Source organism: Archocentrus centrarchus, chromosome 8 (genome assembly GCF_007364275.1).
Source record: "Archocentrus centrarchus isolate MPI-CPG fArcCen1 chromosome 8, fArcCen1, whole genome shotgun sequence".
Lineage (NCBI taxonomy): Eukaryota > Metazoa > Chordata > Actinopteri > Cichliformes > Cichlidae > Archocentrus > Archocentrus centrarchus.
This window is the reverse complement of record NC_044353.1, coordinates 10474545-10494278: the sequence shown is the minus strand read 5'-3', so window position 1 is coordinate 10494278 and position 19734 is coordinate 10474545. Positions and strand designations below refer to the sequence as shown.

Here is a 19734-nt window from a genome sequence, read left to right as displayed (position 1 = left end):
AAACTATAGCCATCTTATGAATATGAATGATACAGTCTATAATTGATGGGCTATTCGAATGTTGTACATATTACAGTGTTGGGTGGTTTAAACTTAAAGTGTGTGTAATGTTTAATGAACAGAGTGGTCACTTTGATGGCCCTTCAGTCCAGACTATTTTACAGATTTCCATTCACGTTTGTTCAAACATGTTAAAAAAAAATCTGACTTGCTTTTCTAAAATATTAGAAAAGTTTTCATAACAAGCAGTCACCCCCCCCCCCCCCCCCCCCCCGCCCCCCACACACACACACACACACACACACTTCTCTGTTAAATGCTTAGTTGCACTCAGCAGAGTGGCTCCTAATTTTCTTCAGACGTTCATGATTTCTAGACAGTGAATCATGATTTATTACAGTCATTCTGATTTGCTGTCTGGACACCATAAATGTGTGCACAAAATTGGATTCTTCCTTTTCTCTAGCATGATAATATGGTTGACATTTTTGCTGTTGAGTTGAAAGTCTTAATATTCACAGTGTATTCATTTTTATTAATACACTGTCCATATTAATACACAGAGTGTCATTAAATTACAGACAGTTATGCTTTTGGATATTTTTGGTTGTGACTAAACCTGTAAAGCCAGCAACACTGCAGAGCCTCTGCTCACCTTCATGAATAAATATAGAAGAGTAAACAGCGCTCATTTCCTTCTGAAACACTGCAGAGTGAAGTTACCCAAAATGGAAACACCATACTTTAAAAGTGTCCACAGTGGGAGTCGATGTATCCTCCAACTCTGCTCGCTTCAGATTTCATGAAATTCTCCAGTCATTTGTCTGTGCAGCTTTATCGTGTTTGATAAACACCTCTGGCTCTGATAATAACATGTATGCATTCTTTTCATGTAATTATCAGAAATCAGTGTACTTTCTGTTTGAGGGAAGCAGCAGACCTCACACTCACCTCAACAGTTTCAACAAAGTTTTCAGTCATTTTGTAGATGAATAACACAATAAAAAACATCTCTGGAGACATTGATCATTTAGCTTCCTTCATCCAGAATCCACATAACTACACAGGACATTAAATTGAGCAAAGCTGTTTCTATGGAAACCTTCTCCTTCCCCTTCACCCTCAGCTCCCCTTCAACTCCTCCATCTTTCACTCTCCTCCTCTTCTATATAAATTATAGAGCGGGAGTGGAGTGGAGGGGTGCTTCCTTTCAAAATCTCCTCCTGTGAATAACAATGTGGGTGTTTGCTCAGATGAGAAACGAAGGGGAGGATGGAGACATGTTGCTATAAGGAGCAGCGACGGGGAGTTAAACTGAAACTGAGAGGAGTGAGGCTTTCTGAGGCTAACAATTACACTGAGAAGAAAGTGATCCTTTCAAGGGCCAATCAGAGCAAGTAAAGCCTACTGTATGTGTAAGTTTGGATTAGAAAAAAAAAAAAGGAAAAAGAAAAAAAAAGTCCAACATACATAAAGACAAAGTTTACTAAAGCTTCACTAAAGGATTTTTGCTACACAACACCAGGAAAGAACAGCAAGAAACTTAACTTAAGTAACAGACACACACTGATATTCAGAATGAACATACTGGTCTTTAAAGGGTTATGAGAGGTATGAAAACCTCTTCTGTCTTATTCCAGGTGCTTTACAGATCTATTGGCTCTATAGATGTGCTACAGTTTTGGAACTAAACAGCTATTTATAATACTTTTTAGGATTCAAACAATTTGCTCAGATCTAGAAATATTTTTTAACTTTCCATTTACGGTACTGTGCAAAAAAAGTCTTGAGCCACAACTCATTTCGTCATATTTTGTTAAACAGATGCAGTGATTTATTGAAACGTGCAAACATACATGGAAATACAGCATATCAGGCAAAAACAGAGTTTGTGCAAATCTAACAAACTTAAAAGTCAATATTTGGCATGACACCTTTATTCTTTAGCACAGTGTGTTTGGAATCATCTTTTTCCAGATGGTTTTGGATGGTAGATCAAAATCTGGTCATAATTTTATACATTACATCAATTTTCACAAGATATCAAACAGCACTGGCTGAAATGCAGCTCCAAACTATAACAGAACTATAAAAAATGGCTTTTACGGATGGCTGTAGGCACTCTGTTGTACCTCTCTCCTGACCTCCTCTGTACATATTCACAACAATTTGAACTAAAAATTAAAAATTTTGATTCATGACACACAGGTTTATAGCTAATAGGTCTTTGGGAATCACCTTGTTGGTTCAGGAAAACTATTTTATGTCTGTCAAACTCTGGTATTTCCATTTTTTCATAGATTCAACTAAAGAAAAGGAAACAAATGTGTTTTTGTGACAGGCAAAGTAACAAAGTGCCTGCAATTTAGAACAGGTTCTTTGCTGAATTGTCTGTCATGTGTAGATACAACACTGGTTCACTCCTTGAGTTAGATGCCATTTATGATTTAGCAAACAAAAAAACCCTTAATTTGAAAATTGTCGTGTACAGTGACTGGACTCATAGAGTGAAAAAGCAGCCAATGTCCAAAGAAAAACTTTGAAAAACCTTGGGAAATAAGAAGAATATCTGCCTCTGTAGCAAACTTAAGACATTAAAGACTTCTCTGCATTTTTTTACACCTGCAAAGCTGTCCATTGAGCAAGACTGCAACCTTTGGCCGTCTGGTTCTGGTCCCCTGGTTGCATGTTTGACAACTCTAGTTTAAACCATTGATTTGCTCTAACCCTTATAAGATAGACATACACTGCTGTGAATATCTTTCTTTCTTTCTTGAACTTTAAAATAAAACCTCTAGCGGACTGCCAAAAATGATAGAACAATTCATTTTTAACTTCTAAAGATAATAATAGCCCTAACCCACTGTTGGTGTCAGTTCTTCTAACTGAGAGGAGCTTCTGTCATAAAATATTAGTTCTATAGCAGTGGCTCAAAAGAGTAATGTGTGGGGAGAGAAAGAAAGAGAGGAGACGGAGGGCTGCAGACAGGTTGATCCAACATTCACCCTGTCCAGTAGAAGATGACGAGGCAGACAGACTCTCTGGGGCAGACTGGGCTGTGTGTATGTATAAATAGCTATTAATCAGGCCTGGGTGTCAGATTAGTTCCCATAACCTTTTGCTCAGCACACACTTGTTATGGAAGTATGGGTCAGCTCTGTCCAGGGAATGTCCTCTGCGGTACATTTGCTTCTCTCATTCTGCTGATGAACATTCATCCACGTTTGCCAGAGATGAATCCCCCGTTGTGGACTAAAAAGCATACACCTTCTGTTTCTTCTTTTGAACTCCCTCTTTTCACTCATTTAGCACTTTCACTGTCTCATGTTTCAGAATCTGAGTAAGGCGAGCACCTCTGCTTGAGAATAATAGAAAAAGTGAGCAGGCTGGATGCTTCAGGGGCATATGAAGAAGCAATGTACTTTTTGTTGGTGTGTGGCACCCCCTCATTTCTCTGCACCACCACAGATGTACTCTTAAGTGGGCTGAAAGTGTTTCCTGAATAATCTGAGGTGCCCTATACTGCAGAAAATGAGAGTAGGATGTTGGGTAGCATGATGTATGTGAGGCCAGAATTCAATTTGTAGGATACTGTCAGAGGGAGGACAAATGAGGAGGTGGAGACAGTAGGATTTTGTGGGATCAAAGACACTAAATGGTGAGAAATGGAGTATCAGTGGTTCAGGTAGCAGAATTAGGAGGAAAGGGGGCCAGGGTGAGGAAGTGTCAGAAAGCAGCGAATACACAGAGGGTGGAGGGTATTATAAAACACTGATGAGTATGAGTGAAATGCTTCAGGTCAGTGGGAACTATGGTCAGGGTTTGATTTTCCAATCTAATCCTGTTGTTCAGCCAAAGAAAAAAATAGTACAAAAATAAGAATACCACTACTTGGTGGATTGCCTAAAGCCGAGCATAAAAGCTGCCGACTGCACACTCATCTTCATGAAACATACGCAGCTCTGAAGCAGACAGACCCCCCATTTGCAATCAATGAACACCGTTGGTAGAGATAAGCTCACAGAGAAGAGATGAAGACAGCACATGGCCTCAAACTTGCCTCCTCTTTTCTAGCTTCTCAGCTGTAGGTACCCATATACGTCCCAACAAGCCCCTCTGCTACATTAAATAAGCTCTCAAACACAGCCAGCTGAAACAGCCCTGAAATGCTCTGAGCATAAGTTAATAATTTTTTTTGTTTTATATTCCATTGTGTGCCAGTCTGAGTTGACATTTAGTTATGACACATTATCTTGTTTCTTTTGAATCTGAATTTCTTGAGAAAAACACAATAAGGAATGCATAATACACAACTCAAGAAGACAAAAAAAAAAAAATACCTTTTTCATGTTTTCCAATGATTCACTGCCTACTGTGACACGTAGGCAATGAAGGCAAAAGTGTGAATCAGTGCTGTTTTTTCTTCCTAGGGTGCATTTGCTCACTCATTTTTTTTATTGTTTTAAATCCATCCATCCAGTCTTGTGAAAAACTGAGTCCACCTTTACTGCTTCCATAGGAATAAAGAGGGTAAGTTGCAACCAGGTGCTGCTAATCAAATCCACTTGATTAACTGATCATCAGTAGGTGTGAGCACCTCTATCTGCTAATGTGGAGTGTTCAGGTGTGCATTAACACAATGGAACAATCTTTCCAGGAGTGGAGATCCCAGCAAATGCACTCCCAGGTGAATGTGGAATGATCAGAGAAACTGCAAAACAGCATCTCAGACTCCACAGGTCTGTGTCCAAACTTTTGACCGGAACTGTAAATGAACTGAAGCAACACTGTGAAGAGGAGTGGGCTAAAATTTCTCCACAATGAAGTGAAAGATCCAGAAGTTAAAGTCACACAAAAAAACAATTACATCAAGTTATTGCTGTGAACCTCCTGTGAAACTTTATTTTTCACATGATTGTATTTATCACATTGTAAGAAGTTCATAACAGTCCAATATTACAATACAAAATGCAAATACATAAACACATTTAATCAGGCAGGAAATAGACTATCACAGACAACCAAATCTCACAAAACTGCACTGAAGCCTCCTCAGGCTAGTTGTGTTGATGAATTTGATTTTATAGTTTTTGTTTCATTTACTTAGTTTGAGTATATTTTTTCTAAGGTCTAGTTTTCATTTTACTCTTTTTCAGTTGACTAAAATGTATTTTTCACATTTTTACAATTGTTTTAATTTAGATTTCACTATAATAACCTTAGTAGTCTGTGTGTCTCTGGGTCTGATTACTTCACTGTATTTAATTCATCCAGTTAAGCATGTATTTTTACTTTAACTTTAAGGTGGGTACAGTGCATGATTTATTATTATAGACCTTCTGGTAAAGTTAATAAAAGAGAGCAAGCAAGGTAATGCAATTTACTTGCAAAACACATTTTACAGACAACCAGGAAATGCATTCAAATTAAAAGGGAAAACCATTTTAAATATCACCATTAGCAAAATTGAATTATCTTTTAGTGCAGGAGTGGGTACTTAATTTTCCCAGGGGGCCACAATTAGGCCCAAAATGTAACATCTACACTTAGTAGCACTTTATAAAGAGACAAATTAATACTGAGCAGAACTGAGTTCAGTTTGTTGGTGCAGCCCTCCACAACAATCCCAGTTCCTCATTTGGAAAACTGAATTGCCCACCTACGCTTTAGAGCAGGGATTTCAAACACATTTTACAGCATGCAGCCCAGTTTGATCTGAAGTGGGCCAGACCACAGCAACTCCCCTTTCTACCAATGTAGACAGAAGAAAAAGGAGTGATGTTGCAGTAAATGAAAATTACAGTAAAAATTCTGAATGCGAGGGAGGTCTTTTCTGATAAGAAAAGATAATTTAAGAAAATACAGTTAAAAGTCCAAAATTCTTGCCCTCCTTCACAAAGCCGCTGGAGTCTATGCTAGGCTGAGTCTGCTTTAGAGGACACATGTCCAATAACTAAACAAAGTACTGGATAGATAGATAGATAGATAGATAGATAGATAGATAGATAGATAGATAGATAGATAGATAGATAGATAGATAGATAGATAGATAGATAGATAGATAGATAGATAGATAGATAGATAGATAGATAGGTAGGTAGATAAGGCTTGGCACGTTTTTCATGGGTGCAACCCACATGCTGAACTCTGCAACTCATCTCACAAATGCATTTTCCTTGTGGCACAATTTAAGGGGAAATAAACAGGCTTTCCAACGTTTTGGGATTATTGCCCAGAAGCATTGCTACAGCATAGAAATAATCAACCAGACGCAAATTTTTTAACTTTTTGTTGCAACTTTAGATAAACAGATAACTTGTCGCCATCTGCTGTGAAATCCGTGCAATGCTTGTAGGATGTTTTCCATCAAGTTCGTCATACAAAGTCAGTCAGTACCGGGAAGTACCTTCAAAATAAAAACATTCACGTATTTAAAAAGAACGAATGGCCCAACAGAAGTCATTTTGTCGAGCCTATTATTGAAAAGGCAAAACCAATGACTTTACTAAACAGTGTTTTCTACAGTCATTGTGCTAAACTCTCCAAGAAAGAGCGCCTTAGCCAGCACAGGGATTTACTTTGAAAATCCCAAACAGGAAAAGGATATATTTACGTATCCAGGATTAATTGAGGCTACCTTGACGGACATTAGCGAGCTGTCAGCCACGTCACCTCCTCGGAAACAAGTTTCCTGTAGGACCGCGGCGCACACACGGATCTGCAAGCGGAATCCGCGGAGTTTGTCTCCGGTCTGCGGGACGCGTACAGATAACAAGCTGTCGGACTGTAACCGCGCAACTCTGCCGCTTCTCTGTCAGCTGATCGCAGTCTGCGTTTGCGTTTTATGGGTGAACAAGTGTGGAGTGTCTCCTGACGACGTGGAAGGCCTGTGAGGAGTTGCATTAAGTTTTTATTGCTGCAGCGGAGCATAAACAGCATGAATATCTTCCGTCTGGCCGGTGACGTGTCACATCTGGTGGCTATCATCATCCTGCTAATAAAGATATGGAGGTCCAAATCATGTGCTGGTAATTTATGACACTTATAACACAGTTTGGCTGCTTTGCGCTCCTATTAAAGCTCTTAAACTGGGCTCTTGTGAGTTTTCAGCATCACTAAAGGTGTATGCATGTCTCTGTGCAGTATAGAAACATCAGTTACTCAGACTGAAACTTCTTTTATCTGCTAAATACATTAAAGAGGGTATTTACATAGTGGCGAGTATTCTGCAGTAGTGGAAGCTACGTGGCAATGATAACAAAGCTACGTGCAGCCTGCTCCACCAATCATATAACTTGCTTTAAAGTAAGAGAGATGCACAGATGAGTTGCAGGAAAAAAAAGGAAACTCATAACTTCTCTTTTTCTTCTTCTCACTTATGATTTCTCTCATTTTACTTTGCTTGTAGGCATCTCTGGGAAGTCTCAGGTGCTGTTTGCGTTGGTCTTCACCACCAGGTATCTTGACCTATTCACAGTCTACATTTCTGCTTACAACACGGTCATGAAGGTAAGTCTGTAGTTCACATACACACACATTTCCCTGGGAGATTACCCTTAACCTGAATGACTGCCGTAAACTCAAAGCCGAGTTAGAATGACTCATTTAGTGGACAAACCATGCCTACTGTGCACACACAAAGACAAACACACACGTAGCGTATAATGAATGCAAAGCAGGCATCCACCCGCAAGCAAGATGAGCAAAAGCATCACTGACCTATTTTCTCATAGTGTTTCATGGTATCTTTAAAGAAGTTCATTGACCTTTAATCAGTATTTGACTCCGCTCTCAGGTGGTGTTCCTGGCTCTGTCCTATGCCACCGTGTATTTGATCTACATGCGCTTCAGGAACACATACGACTCAGAGAACGACACTTTCCGTGTGGAGTTCCTGTTGATTCCAGTCATCGGGCTGTCCTTCCTGGAGCACTACTCTTTCACCCCGCTGGAGGTAAACTAGCTTTCCTGTAAGATTTGAGCCAAAATGTAGCGATTGCTCAGCTATAACATGCCTCTCCTTGCCTCTGATTTCACCCAGATCCTGTGGACCTTCTCTATTTTTCTGGAGGCGGTGGCCATAATGCCCCAGCTCTTCATGATCACCAAGACCGGCGAGGCAGAGTCCATCACCACCCACTACCTGTTCTTCCTCGGCCTCTACAGAGCCCTCTACATCGCCAACTGGGTGTGGCGCTATCACACAGAGGGCTTCTTCGACCAGATTGCAGTGGTGTCCGGCGTTGTGCAGACTATCTTCTACTGCGATTTCTTCTACCTTTATGTCACAAAAGGTGAGCAAAAACTGTTATGAGCGATACCGGCTGAGACTAGGTGTGATCCATTTACACTGGCAGGACGCCACGCCACAATTAAGTTTGAATAATCATCATGTTTCTGTTATGTTTATTGCTATCCCCTGTCCAGCTGCAGCTAACCGGTAATTTTTTCTTCTTTTCCCACAATCATGCCATCTAGATGAATATGATATGATGCTCTGTATAATTTACTTTTTTGCTTAAAGTTACAAGTGAGCTGCAACAGCTTTGGACACTCACACCCCTGATTTCAGCAGAAATTGCACTTTCTTTTTCTGATGACAGTAGATGAAATCATGCGCCATGATTGAAAGAAAGCTTCTGATTGTTGTTCCTGTTGAGGAGTATAAGTATGTCAGCTGCTACAGCAAAGACGAGTCTGGCTAGGCTGCTCTGAAAAGCGTTTGCTAACCAAAGGAGTCGGGGGGGTGAATTCAGTCCCTCCTGCCCACTTTGTTCTCACTTTCTCTCTCTTGTCTGTCTGCCTTCAGTGCTTCGGGGAAGAGGAAAGATGACCCTGCCGATGCCGGTTTAAAACAGACGCCTGCGCTGTACCTCCACCCTTCTGTGCCTGCCACGTCTCGGCACCTGAGCATAGACCCTTCAGCTGTATTTGTACCTAATGATGAAACTAATGGTCTGTGATTATAGTTTAAACCAAATTAAATAGATTTTTTTTCTGATTGGTACTTTGGGTGTAAGTCTGTAAGCATGTACATGTTTAGTTTTTTAAAAAAAAATTTTTATTGGTCCATAAAATGGACATCGGGGATACTGGAAATGTGTCCCCGATGTGCACGAGGAGCTTAAATCCAGGCGAGTGGGCGACACTACGGAGATAGTATTCATGCACGCTTGTCTTTTTTGGAAGCTGAGAGTGACTGTGACTCTGGAGATGCTTAAGTTGACACCATTAACAGTCAGAGTATTGTGAGCACAAAAATGTAGCTGCATTTTTGAACAGCGCTCAGGTAGACTGTGTGTAGTCCTTCACTTTTACACGATCACCAACATTTCACAAAGTCTTTAAAAAATACGGTAGCGTTTGTAAATTCGTCCTCCTTCACTCTGTGCTGTTAGACACTCCCTGAATAGGTCACTGTGTTATATGAAAACTTTCCTCACGGTCGAGTGTGTCACTTTGATGTATTTCTTCTTCGTCTTTTGTATGTTTGTGCATTTCTTCAGAGGAGAAAAAAGGGCTAAAATATGTTGTCATGTTATATGAAGCCAAAGATGGGGAAAGGTAACTGCTGCATTGTTTTAAACAGTTTTGTGGGTTTTTTTTTTTTTTTTTTTTTATATATCTTCCTGTGTCGTTACCTTAACCAAATCGCGTCATTGTGTCAGGGGTTAGAAAAAAATGGGAAAATTGTATTTTAATGTGTTCATTTGTGTAAAGAACTAACCTGTTTTTGACAAATACAAATGTGCGACGTTATAATAAGATGAGCTGGACCCATTTTTTGTGAGTTTATTATGCCATGCATTCTTAAGTATGGTATGAAAGTGGGAGTGCATGGTGCCATGTGGGGTTAGATGATGGAAACACAATCACAGCTGAATGAGTTGTCCTTTCACACATCATAACCTCTGAGTGTCATAAACACCACACGGGCTTCACTGTGTCCTGTCCCAGTTAATTCACCCTTCAGCGCAGTAATGTTTTTCTGTGTTTGTATAACACCTTACTTCCTTCTCTCACAGCTCCTCCCACTGCTTTCGCAGCTGAACTAATGGAGAGCGGAGACGCTGCCAGAGCTGCCGCTTTCTCCACCACCTTCGCCTTCTTCAGAGCTTTCCCTTTCCCTTTGTCCTTTCCCATGATCCCTGCGCCCTCTGCTGCACCCTTGCCCAGAGCAGTCACCAGCTCGCACCAGAAAAGCCTCTCTGCCCTCTTTCTGGCCTCCTCTTCCTCCCTCGTCCTCTCTTCTTCTTCCCGTCTCTTCTCCAAACCTGGTGACTGGCCGTCCTTGACTTCAGCCTCCTTCTGAAGGGACTCCACAGTGTGCCCTGCATCATCCAGAATCCTCTCATGTGCCTCCCTTATGGCACTTTCAGCCTCCTTCAACATCTCATTGCTATAGCAACCGCCTCCATTCTTAGCCACGATTTGGTCTACCTTCTGCAAAAGTTGCTCCACTTGTGAGCATTCACTTGGCTTGCCCTGACCATTGTTATCGAAGACGTGATACCCTCCATGGCAGCCGCCGACAAACTCTGACAGCTCCCGGCTCTCCTCTAGAAAGTCCTCAATGCGTTTCCCCTTCAGCTGGTCTCCGCAGGTGAACAGCACCATGGTGAACCTGGTCATTTCAGGCCCAAACCGAGCCTTTATCCACTCAAAGGCCTCTCTCTCCTCATGGGTGAACCTACCAGGCTGTAGAGTCACCAAGAAGACGTGGGGTCCCGGAGAGGACAAACCAACACACTCTCCCACCTCTGACATAACCTCTTGAGAGGACAGGTGTGTGTGGAAGAGCCCAGGAGTGTCGATGACAGAGACACTCCGCCCACCTACTGTCCCACTCTGTCTCTTGCACCTTGAGGTCACAGAACAGGGGGACACTTCAACCAGGAACGCAGACCTGCCCAGGATGGTGTTGCCCGAGGAGCTTCTGCCTGTCCCAGTCCTGCCCAGCAGAATAATCCTCAGAGGTACAGGCTCTGATGTGGGGGCTGATGCTTCACTGACTGCCAAACATACAGTCATATGTGTATTATTATCACCTTTTACATTATTATTATACGTGCATTTGCAGGCAACATATATAATATTAAATTATATGGGCACATTTCAAGAATAAGTGATTTGGCTGTTGAATTATAGCACTCAGAATCCTGCCCTGAGGAAATGTAATAAGTGTAATGGGCATACCTTCATGTGACGCAGCACTTTCAGATGACGACATCCTAACGGGGAAACTGTGGTGAAGCCTTTAGTAGTTTCGAAAAATACTGAAAAATAGCGGAGAGACTGCCTGTGCTCGGATGTGTCTACGATCCCCTCTTGCTTCTAGATCATCTGTTTTCTTCCTGACCGCAGTGCCTCAGCGCAGCTGCAGAGGAGCGCTGCACACCGCCACACTGACGCACAGTGTAAACAAACCCGCAGACAAAGGAAGACTAAGGACTAAGGAAACGTATTAGCACGCAGTGAAAACTGATCGCAGAAAAGTGTCATTAACACAACTTCATAATAACACACCGGTCAACAATAGCGAGAAAGAATAATTCGATCCTTTCATATTGGTTTAACGTTGTTGGATGTTCCGAACTTTGACCACTAGAGGGCAGTGAACCATCACAATGATAAATACTCCCGGGTCAACTTCACTAACAATAATATTATTTTAAAGTAATAAAACAAATAAAACACACATTTTTTTAAATTTATAAATCGTTATGAGCACTTCAGTCTGGTGATAAGGACTAATGACCAGCATCCAGTCCCTGTTACATAAAAGCATCAGCACGGTGCTGTCACCACTGATTTCAGGAGTGGTATTAATGAGGTAATGTTCAGTGCCTGGTTTCCTACACACACACACTCTCTCTATTGGAAACTGTGTCCAAGAATAAACTAGAAGCTACTTTCTAGTGAAGAATAGCCTCCGTGTGGCCCGACTTTCAGAGTACTGCACTAATGATTCTCATTCATATTGGATTCTTGTTTAACTGCCTGACCAAGACTCTTCATCCTCAATTACCCAGTTTGGCCGGTGGTGTTGTTCCAAACTTCTTCCATTTGAGAGTGATGGAGGGTACTGTCTTCTTGGGCCGTTAAATGCTAAAGAAATTTTCTTGTACCATTCCTCAGAGCTCTGCCAAGACACACAGGCCTAGTTTTACAATCTTATATGTAGACAGGTGTATGCAATGCCCAGTTATGGCCAAAGAAGTTAATCAGGCAGACTGCAAGCAAACAGAAGTGTCTGAAAGACAATTAGTAGGAGTAGCACAAGGGCTCATTTGCAATAACACAGAGACTAAACCTGTGAATGTGTGTTATTACAGAAGGATAGCGTACAAATGCCTGTACATTTGTCTGTGTGAGGTGTTTTATTTGTTCTGTGTATGCAAAATCCTTTTTTTCTTTTGAAATTGTAGAACATTGAGTGTAGACTGACTTTAAGATGAGTCTTTAACAAAATGAAAAAATAAAACCCCAATTCCAAAAGAGTTGGGATGCAGTGTAAAATGTACACTTCAGGGTGGATTTTTGATAACAGGCAGGTTTTGAGCAGGAAGAACACATAAAATAAGAAGATGCTTCTAATTCAGTTATTTTGATAGTGTTTTTATTTTCTCCAGATAGAAGAGTGCCACACTAAAACTCTTTCACACAACAAGTCAGCGAGCATCACAGATAAATCAATAAACTTCTCTCTGCGTTTCATACTCGCCTCCTCACGTAGCATGCATCACTCCTCCCAGCATCTTCTGAATATTCAAATACTTCTGTGATGCCATTTTTTAAATTCAAAACATGTGCACTCCTCTTTTAGCTTTTACTCAGAGTGCATTGTGCTTTGTTCACATGACAGAATGCCAGTGTTTTTTGTTTTTTTTTGAAAATCTAAGGACAGAAGAAAAGATGAGGCATGCTGGGAAGATCTTTCAGAACAGGATAGACGCATGAATGAAACGGGAGCCAGAAAAGAGATGAGGTAGCAAGCTGCTCAGATACAAAGAGGCCACAGAGGAAACCTAAGGACAGAGGACAGGAAAGATCCAAGCTCTAAACATTCACACAGTTACAAGTCTGTACACTGGCAATCCTCCTAAAGAGGGGTGTAGGTGGGCACACATCTACACCCCTCTTTAGGATGCTGTGTAAAATATGCATTAAAACAGAATGCAATAATTTACAAATCCTTCAAATTTAGCATTTTAAACTTCAAAATGAACAAAAAGCATAATAAACACCTCTAACACATAGAAATGTTATTTTATCATCATCAAGTTCAGTTTGAAACTGAAATCTTAGCCAGATTTCTATTTAAAAAGATTTTTTTTTTTTAAGCCTGTCATGTCTGGCAGATATTGCAACCAGAACTGTGATCTGAATGCACTGTTGTGCCAGACATATTTACTCTTGCAAGATGAGCGCTATAGATTCTCTATATGCTCCTCTTGCTAATCTTGTCCTATAATTTTAAAAATAAATTTTTAATTTTATTTTTGTTATTATTAAAAATTAATTCATTGCATTATCAATTACAAGGTCTTTCCCTGTTCGCCGGAAATCTAGGCCCTGGGTACAGGCGAACGGGGAATCTTGGTGGGGCTGGGGGTTGCAGGGCAGCGGGAGGTTGCTGGCCGGCTGCACGTCCCGGGGCGTCCAGGCGTCGCTGGGTGGCTCAGTCCCCATAGGCTGCCTGGTCTGGGGGTGCCTGGACTTGGCCCGCTGGGATCCTGGCTTGGGGGTCTGGGTTCCCACGGGCCAGGTCATTTTCCTGCAACACACAAACAACACAACACACAAAGAAGTCAATGTACTTTCAACAAGCTTGAGAAAAACACTATTTTATCCAAGTGTAGTAGCTCGACCCCTTTTCCTCTCTTTTGCTGTCATTTTCTGACCGGAAGCAGCTCAGCTGGTTTGTATATGAAACGATCTTTAACCTGCCAGCTATCCAATACAAACTCTGTATGATGTAGGTCCCATATTTCTGGTTGCAAGAACATGCATCAACTCCTGCTGTGTGGTACATGTGACCAAGGACAACAGAGGATGACCTGATTCCTCTGAACCTGTGTGCAGTTCACTTGCGCAAACAGCTCGTTCCTCCTCCCTTAATAATGGGGGGGGTAAGTCTGTGTGTTTGTGTGTGTTTTTGCCAAATAATGGAGATTTTTTTTTTTTTTTTTAGTCTGGCAGTCATGTGACAGCTCTGGCAGACAAAGAGTATTGCCTCCCCCTGCATTCCTCAGACAGACGGAGGAGGCCCAGAGATAAACAGAGGGTGCCAGAGGTGGCAACCTTCCCACATACCTCATCATTTCCAAAAGCAGCTCATCAATCTCAATCTCTCCTCTTCCCAAGGGCGTAACTTTGGGTCTATTCCTATTTATTTATTTATTAAATCATTTACTTTTCTAAAAGGATTCAGGAGATTTTGGGTTAACCATATTAGAAATACATTGTAATGCTTTTACTATGTATTTATTTAACTTTTTTTGTATTTACTCTGCACCTTCAACAATTAAGAAAAGGGTTATATTTTTCACATTTCTTCCAACAGTAACAAATATTTTGCACTTTTAGAATCTATTATATGCCACACCTAAATTTCTCAATTTTCCAAGTGTATGTATTTACCTGGTGCACTATCATTTGGCAAATATCGCCATTACATTAGTAATTAAACAAGAGCAGACTAAAACCAGTATTCATAGTGTGTCTGATACACAGTGGCATAGTTATTAAATCATCAGCTAACAATACATATACATTTACCTCATTTTGATTTTTCCACTTTTTACAAGGGGGTGTTGTTGACCAACAATGAAAAATTGTTGGTTGTCAGCTTTTTGGTGCTTTTTTCATTTTTTTTGAACTACACCCACTCCCCAGCAGCTGCTTCCACAAGCAAACAGTGAACGCCGCTGCTTGGTAGAGAAAACGAGTTGGGCGATAGCAAGTTTGTGTGTGTGTGTGTGTGTGTGTGTGGGGTTACATTACCGAATGATTAAACATGCTAGTATTTTACTCAAAATTGATAATGAATAAAGAAAATTAACATGTTATTCATGTAAGATATTTTTTGTAAATTGAAATGATGTGACTTTATGGGGGGGGGGGGTATAGTGACTGGATATGATTATTGGGGGGGGGGTCACAACCCCCCTGCAAATTACCTGCTTGCCTCTCCTTCTGTCTCTTTTGCTGTCCAGCCTCTTGTCCAAGCTGCACAGAGATGATTTATAGGTAGACAGGATTTTACTGTCACAATTATTCATGATCCAGTCGTCCACCCCTGACTTGAAATTTAGATTAGATCTTTTGTACTGCAAGTACCCTTACCCTGTTCACATCAGAGGATGTGAAAGTGTTGATCTACTTACGTATACTTTTAATTGAATACATAAACAGAGACAAAGCAGGACCATCCTCACTGCAGTAAGGGCAATCAGGGTCTCCACATCGCCCAGCTGAACCACTGGAAGAGATCAGAGAGGAAAGGAAGGTGAGAGGAAACTTACAAGACAGCTGTATATGACACATGGGAAAGACAGTCCAAAGTACATCACTGTGGCCCTTTTTCCACCGACCGGGTGCCAGTATTTGAACCGTTCAGTGGTTTTTCCACCACGAATGCACTCGGTGCTCGTCCGAAAAACGGGTTCAACTCAGGCCTCGCAAGCTAGCTGGTCTGGAAACGTGTGATGAAAGCAGCAGAAGGGCGTGCCTCTGCCATCTCAACGTAAAGTTTTCTACCGCTATTTGACTGCATGGTGTGTTTTACATGAGAAAAGCGATGCGATTTTCCCAACTGTGAATTAGGTTGGGCCCTCGCGCTTAACTTGCTGCTTTGTATCAGTTCATATCACAGATAAAAGGACGCAAAGTGCGCACTTGTCGTCATGCTCATAATCGCTGTCTGTGTTTACCTCTGTGCTGCACACAGATGCTGCAGTAGTGTTGTTTGGATCGTAAAATATGTTTGCAGCACAACAGCGTGTTCTCCCACGTTTGTGGAACTTTCAGCTAAGTCCAAACTTACCAGAAATTCCCACTATTTGGCTTTCTCCAAGACCTCTTCCTTTTGTTCTGTCTCTATATAAAAGTGAACCTGAACCATACTAAACATGAACGACAGTCTGTGGGAGAATCTCAGTTGATTGGCTTTTGCAGCACAGCTTCAAGCCAGGAGGATCAAGCAAGCTGCTGTTTAGATTACTGAAATATATCACTATCTGACACAGAAAAAGGCTTGTAGAGTGCAGACTTTTTCTTGTACGGAGGGATTCTTGGTGCAATCAACAAAGATGTTTTTACACAGCCCTAAACACCCCCCAAGGAATCTAAGGTAACACAGACCATCTCCCTTTACACTACATGAACCAATCACTTGAGGCTGTCATTGGTTGTTCGGATCAGGAATTTCAGTTAAATATATCATATAGCAGATGGGTGCCCGAACTTATGCACTGATCCGAATAACCAATGATTTATAAAGGAAAATCATGAAAATTATCAGAGGTGGCCAAACTTTTGCATACCACTGTATTATCTGAATAGCCGGCCTTGTGCCAAAAAGTGATTTCCAGTATTTTCCAAAAAAAATGATTGCTGGTATTGATATTGTTGTAAATTACTTGTATGGTCTGTCAAGCATATGTTGAATATTATCTCTCATGAATGATGGACTCATTTTGAGTCATAAATAACATTCCTGTCACATGGTAGAAGCTGCAATTTTTGGCAACACCAGCAGATAGTGTTGCCAACTAAGTGACTTTGTCACTTGGACTTTTCAGACCCCCCTACTGACTCATCAAATTTAGCGACTTTTCCCGGTGCCATCGGCGACTTTTGAAGAGTTTTAGAGATACGCTGTGTTGTGCCAAAAAGTGATTTCCAGTATTTGCCAAAAAAAAATTTTTTTGGTTGTATTTAAATTGCTGTAGATTAATTTTTGGCCTAAAATCTGTGAAACGTGTCAAACACATCTTTCGTGGATGACAGTACGTCATTCTGAGCGAGAAACAACACTCCTGTCACAGGTAGAAGCTGCAATCACTTCTTGGCAAAGTGCCTTTCATATATTCTTTATTAATGAAGGTAAAAATTATCATTGACATTAAAAATGTATTTTTTCCTGAGAGATCTGCCAAGAGGGCTGCAGAAATTGCAACAAATAACATTATAGTTCTATAAAGGGTAGCCAAAAACGACTGGATTGATTATAATGCAGATACAATAATGCAGTCATAAATATATTTGCAAAACAAGTCATTTCTTAATTTTATGTATAAGCCCTTCATAAATCCTGTGCACCACAGTCTATTTACCGATATAAGCAAAGAAGTAAAAAAAAAAAAAAATCGGAAATCACTTTTTGGCACAACACCGGAAACATGAAAACTCCGTTGTCGCCGTGTTTTGTGTACATACAGCAATACTGCGGCCCTTCCTACGCTGTGGCATCGCCCGGACCTCTCTTCGGCACCGAGGGAGACACCCCACCCCACCCCCGGACCTCTCTTCGGCACCGAGGGGGACACCCCACCCCACCCCACCCCACCCCTCGATTCGTCCTTTAGCAAACTTGGCAACAGTGCCAGCCGCCAATCACCAGATTGCGCACAAATATAAGCATAGGTGACAACACGACAGGAACACAAAATTAATGTACATACCTTCTGAATAAAATCCATCATCGTTTTCTGCGGTTTACTGCGTACGGCTTACATTTTTTATTCAGCTTTTTTGGAACAATACTTCCACTTCCTTGTTGAATTTATCTTCGGCTAACCCTAACCCGCACTCACAGCTTATTCCTGTCTAATATCGCCATTGAGTCTTTCTGTGAAAAGATGATGGCCTATTTTAGAAAATTCAATGAAGCCTTTGAACTGATCCGCCAGATCGGAGGCCATATCGCTGCAGGCCACGCAACGGCGCAGTGGTGTACAAATGAACGAGAGCGCCTCCGTGGATGCGCGCAGCTGACTTCTACGCTGTTGAACTTACTCACAAGGAATGAATACCTGGGCTCGTGGAATGACATTATTTGCGGGGATTATGGGTTTTTTTTCTTGCGCGTAACTTTTGACTTAAAAGTATTAAATATTTGTCTGATCCATAATTGGAATTTGCAGTTTTCCAGTGAACACTCATTAAAATGGCGACTCTCTGTCTTCGGGAAAGGGCGTGGACACAAACAGACTGACAGATCACATGCAGACGAGCAGGCCAGACCCACGCGGAGAAATTTTCATTTTAGACTTTAGGACTCATTTTATTTCTCCGTTTCATAAGCTAAATATTCAACCAGATAGTTATATTTTTATTTACAAAAAAAAGCGGTTACAATTTCAAGCACTACATCCAAAATTTAAGCACTTTTTGCGCGAGTCCCTGTCGCCAATTTTCCTGCGTGTCTTCCCCCGTATCTTTCCCCCATTTCCTGTCTCCCTCCACTGATGATAAAAGCTGCTGTGGCCAAAAATGCAAAAAAAAAAAAAAAAGGCCATTGGCCGTGAAGTGCACGGACCCTCCAACCTATGACCACAACTAATCTAATCGCCCAGTACTAGTAGAGACTAGGAACATAATTACTGACTTCCCCCAACCAGCTCCACGGATACATTACAACAAAAAGGGAAGCTCTGTGGGGAAGAAGAAAGCTCATTTAAATCAAAACCAGTGCTAATCACTGGTGTGTTCACCGACCCAGTCGCATAAGAGTATTCTTAAACTACACGCTTACCCAGGAGAAGCTGGCTCTACTGGCTCGCTCCATGGACTTGTACCCATGACATTAGGTTTAACACGGTCACTTTAGAGTTAAGTTTAAGGAGTTTGAAAACAAAAATTCCTACAAAATAGTCAAGTACCATAGCTCAACTCGGTCTGGAAACTGATAACCGCCAAAATAACAGAAGAACATCACAGCGTAACCACGCAGGGGCAGTGGGCTTGTGGGAAATGTAGCTTAATCACAATGGTTTTTTTTGTTTGTTTGTTGTTATGACTAACACTACTAAAAGTTGACAGTGGATCTTTAAAACGTCATTTTTTTTTTCAATAAAATGATTTTAAATGAATTTCTGTGGTAACCTGATTTTACTCAATTGTACATTTTAAAAGCATTATTGAGTTATAATGGATGATGCAATTTAACAGTACAAAAGTGTAAAAATAGCACTACGTATTTAGCAGTGTTAGAATTTGGCTGAGTTGTTTTTTTCATGGTAAAAGAGTAAATCAACACAGTAGTGTGCCAAATTAACACTCATAGGAGTTATATGAGCCTCCAGTGTTAACCTTCAGTAACTCAATGCAGTGTTGAAAAGCATGAGAATCAGAGTTGATTTGTCACCACAATGGAGTAACTTATTAACTCTGCTTAGAATCATATTTACACTCATCAGAGTTATTTGACTTGTAGTGTTAAGTTTTATTAACACTGTACAGTGTTAGTGTTAAATTTTAACTCTAATTTGAGTAAATTGTATATATGTATATATATATATATATATATATATATATAATCTTTTTTTGCTCCATTGTTAATAAAATATGGGTTTAAATCATTGCAGTTTGTTTTTAATTACATCTTGAACAGTATCCCAACTTGTTTTGGAATTGAGGTTGAAGAAAAGCACTGAAACTTTGAACATTTTGATTCTGTTTTGATTTATTTGAAATGGACAGTGCTCATTCATAAACAGAAAAAATAAC

The 19734-nt window shown here is 40.8% G+C and overlaps 2 protein-coding genes and 1 long non-coding RNA gene across 3 annotated transcripts; 1 reads left to right on the top strand and 2 right to left on the bottom strand.

The window, feature by feature from the left end:
* Positions 1–6652: 6652 nt before the first annotated feature.
* On the top strand, positions 6653–9001 carry kdelr3 (KDEL endoplasmic reticulum protein retention receptor 3). Its single transcript, XM_030736432.1, has 5 exons — positions 6653–7028; positions 7409–7509; positions 7796–7954; positions 8042–8294; positions 8810–9001. Exons 1-5 carry the CDS (start codon positions 6938–6940, stop codon positions 8851–8853), a joined length of 648 nt encoding a protein of 215 aa, XP_030592292.1. The 5' UTR covers positions 6653–6937; the 3' UTR covers positions 8854–9001.
* Positions 9002–9810: 809 nt separating this feature from the next.
* LOC115785005 (GTPase IMAP family member 9) lies at positions 9811–11432 on the bottom strand. The gene is made up of 2 exons (XM_030736431.1): positions 11197–11432; positions 9811–11012 (listed from the first exon to the last, which is right to left on the bottom strand). Exons 1-2 carry the CDS (start codon positions 11228–11230, stop codon positions 9970–9972), a joined length of 1077 nt encoding a protein of 358 aa, XP_030592291.1. The 5' UTR covers positions 11231–11432; the 3' UTR covers positions 9811–9969.
* Positions 11433–12666: 1234 nt separating this feature from the next.
* On the bottom strand, positions 12667–18926 carry LOC115785008 (uncharacterized). Its single transcript, XR_004020311.1, has 3 exons — positions 18761–18926; positions 15390–15484; positions 12667–13777 (listed from the first exon to the last, which is right to left on the bottom strand). It is a non-coding gene; the product is annotated as an uncharacterized LOC115785008 (long non-coding RNA).
* Between the last annotated feature and the right edge of the window lie 808 nt (positions 18927–19734).

Coding starts and splice junctions, on each gene's coding strand:
- kdelr3 (XM_030736432.1), top strand. CDS start 6,938: ATGAATATCTTCCGTCTGGCCGGTGACGTGTCACATCTGGTGGCTATC. Junction 7,029..7,408: donor GAGGTCCAAATCATGTGCTG/GTAATTTATGAC, acceptor CTTTGCTTGTAG/GCATCTCTGGGAAGTCTCAG. Junction 7,510..7,795: donor CTTACAACACGGTCATGAAG/GTAAGTCTGTAG, acceptor CTCCGCTCTCAG/GTGGTGTTCCTGGCTCTGTC.
- LOC115785005 (XM_030736431.1), bottom strand. CDS start 11,230: ATGTCGTCATCTGAAAGTGCTGCGTCACATGAAG. Junction 11,013..11,196: donor AAGTGCTGCGTCACATGAAG/GTATGCCCATTA, acceptor TATGTTTGGCAG/TCAGTGAAGCATCAGCCCCC.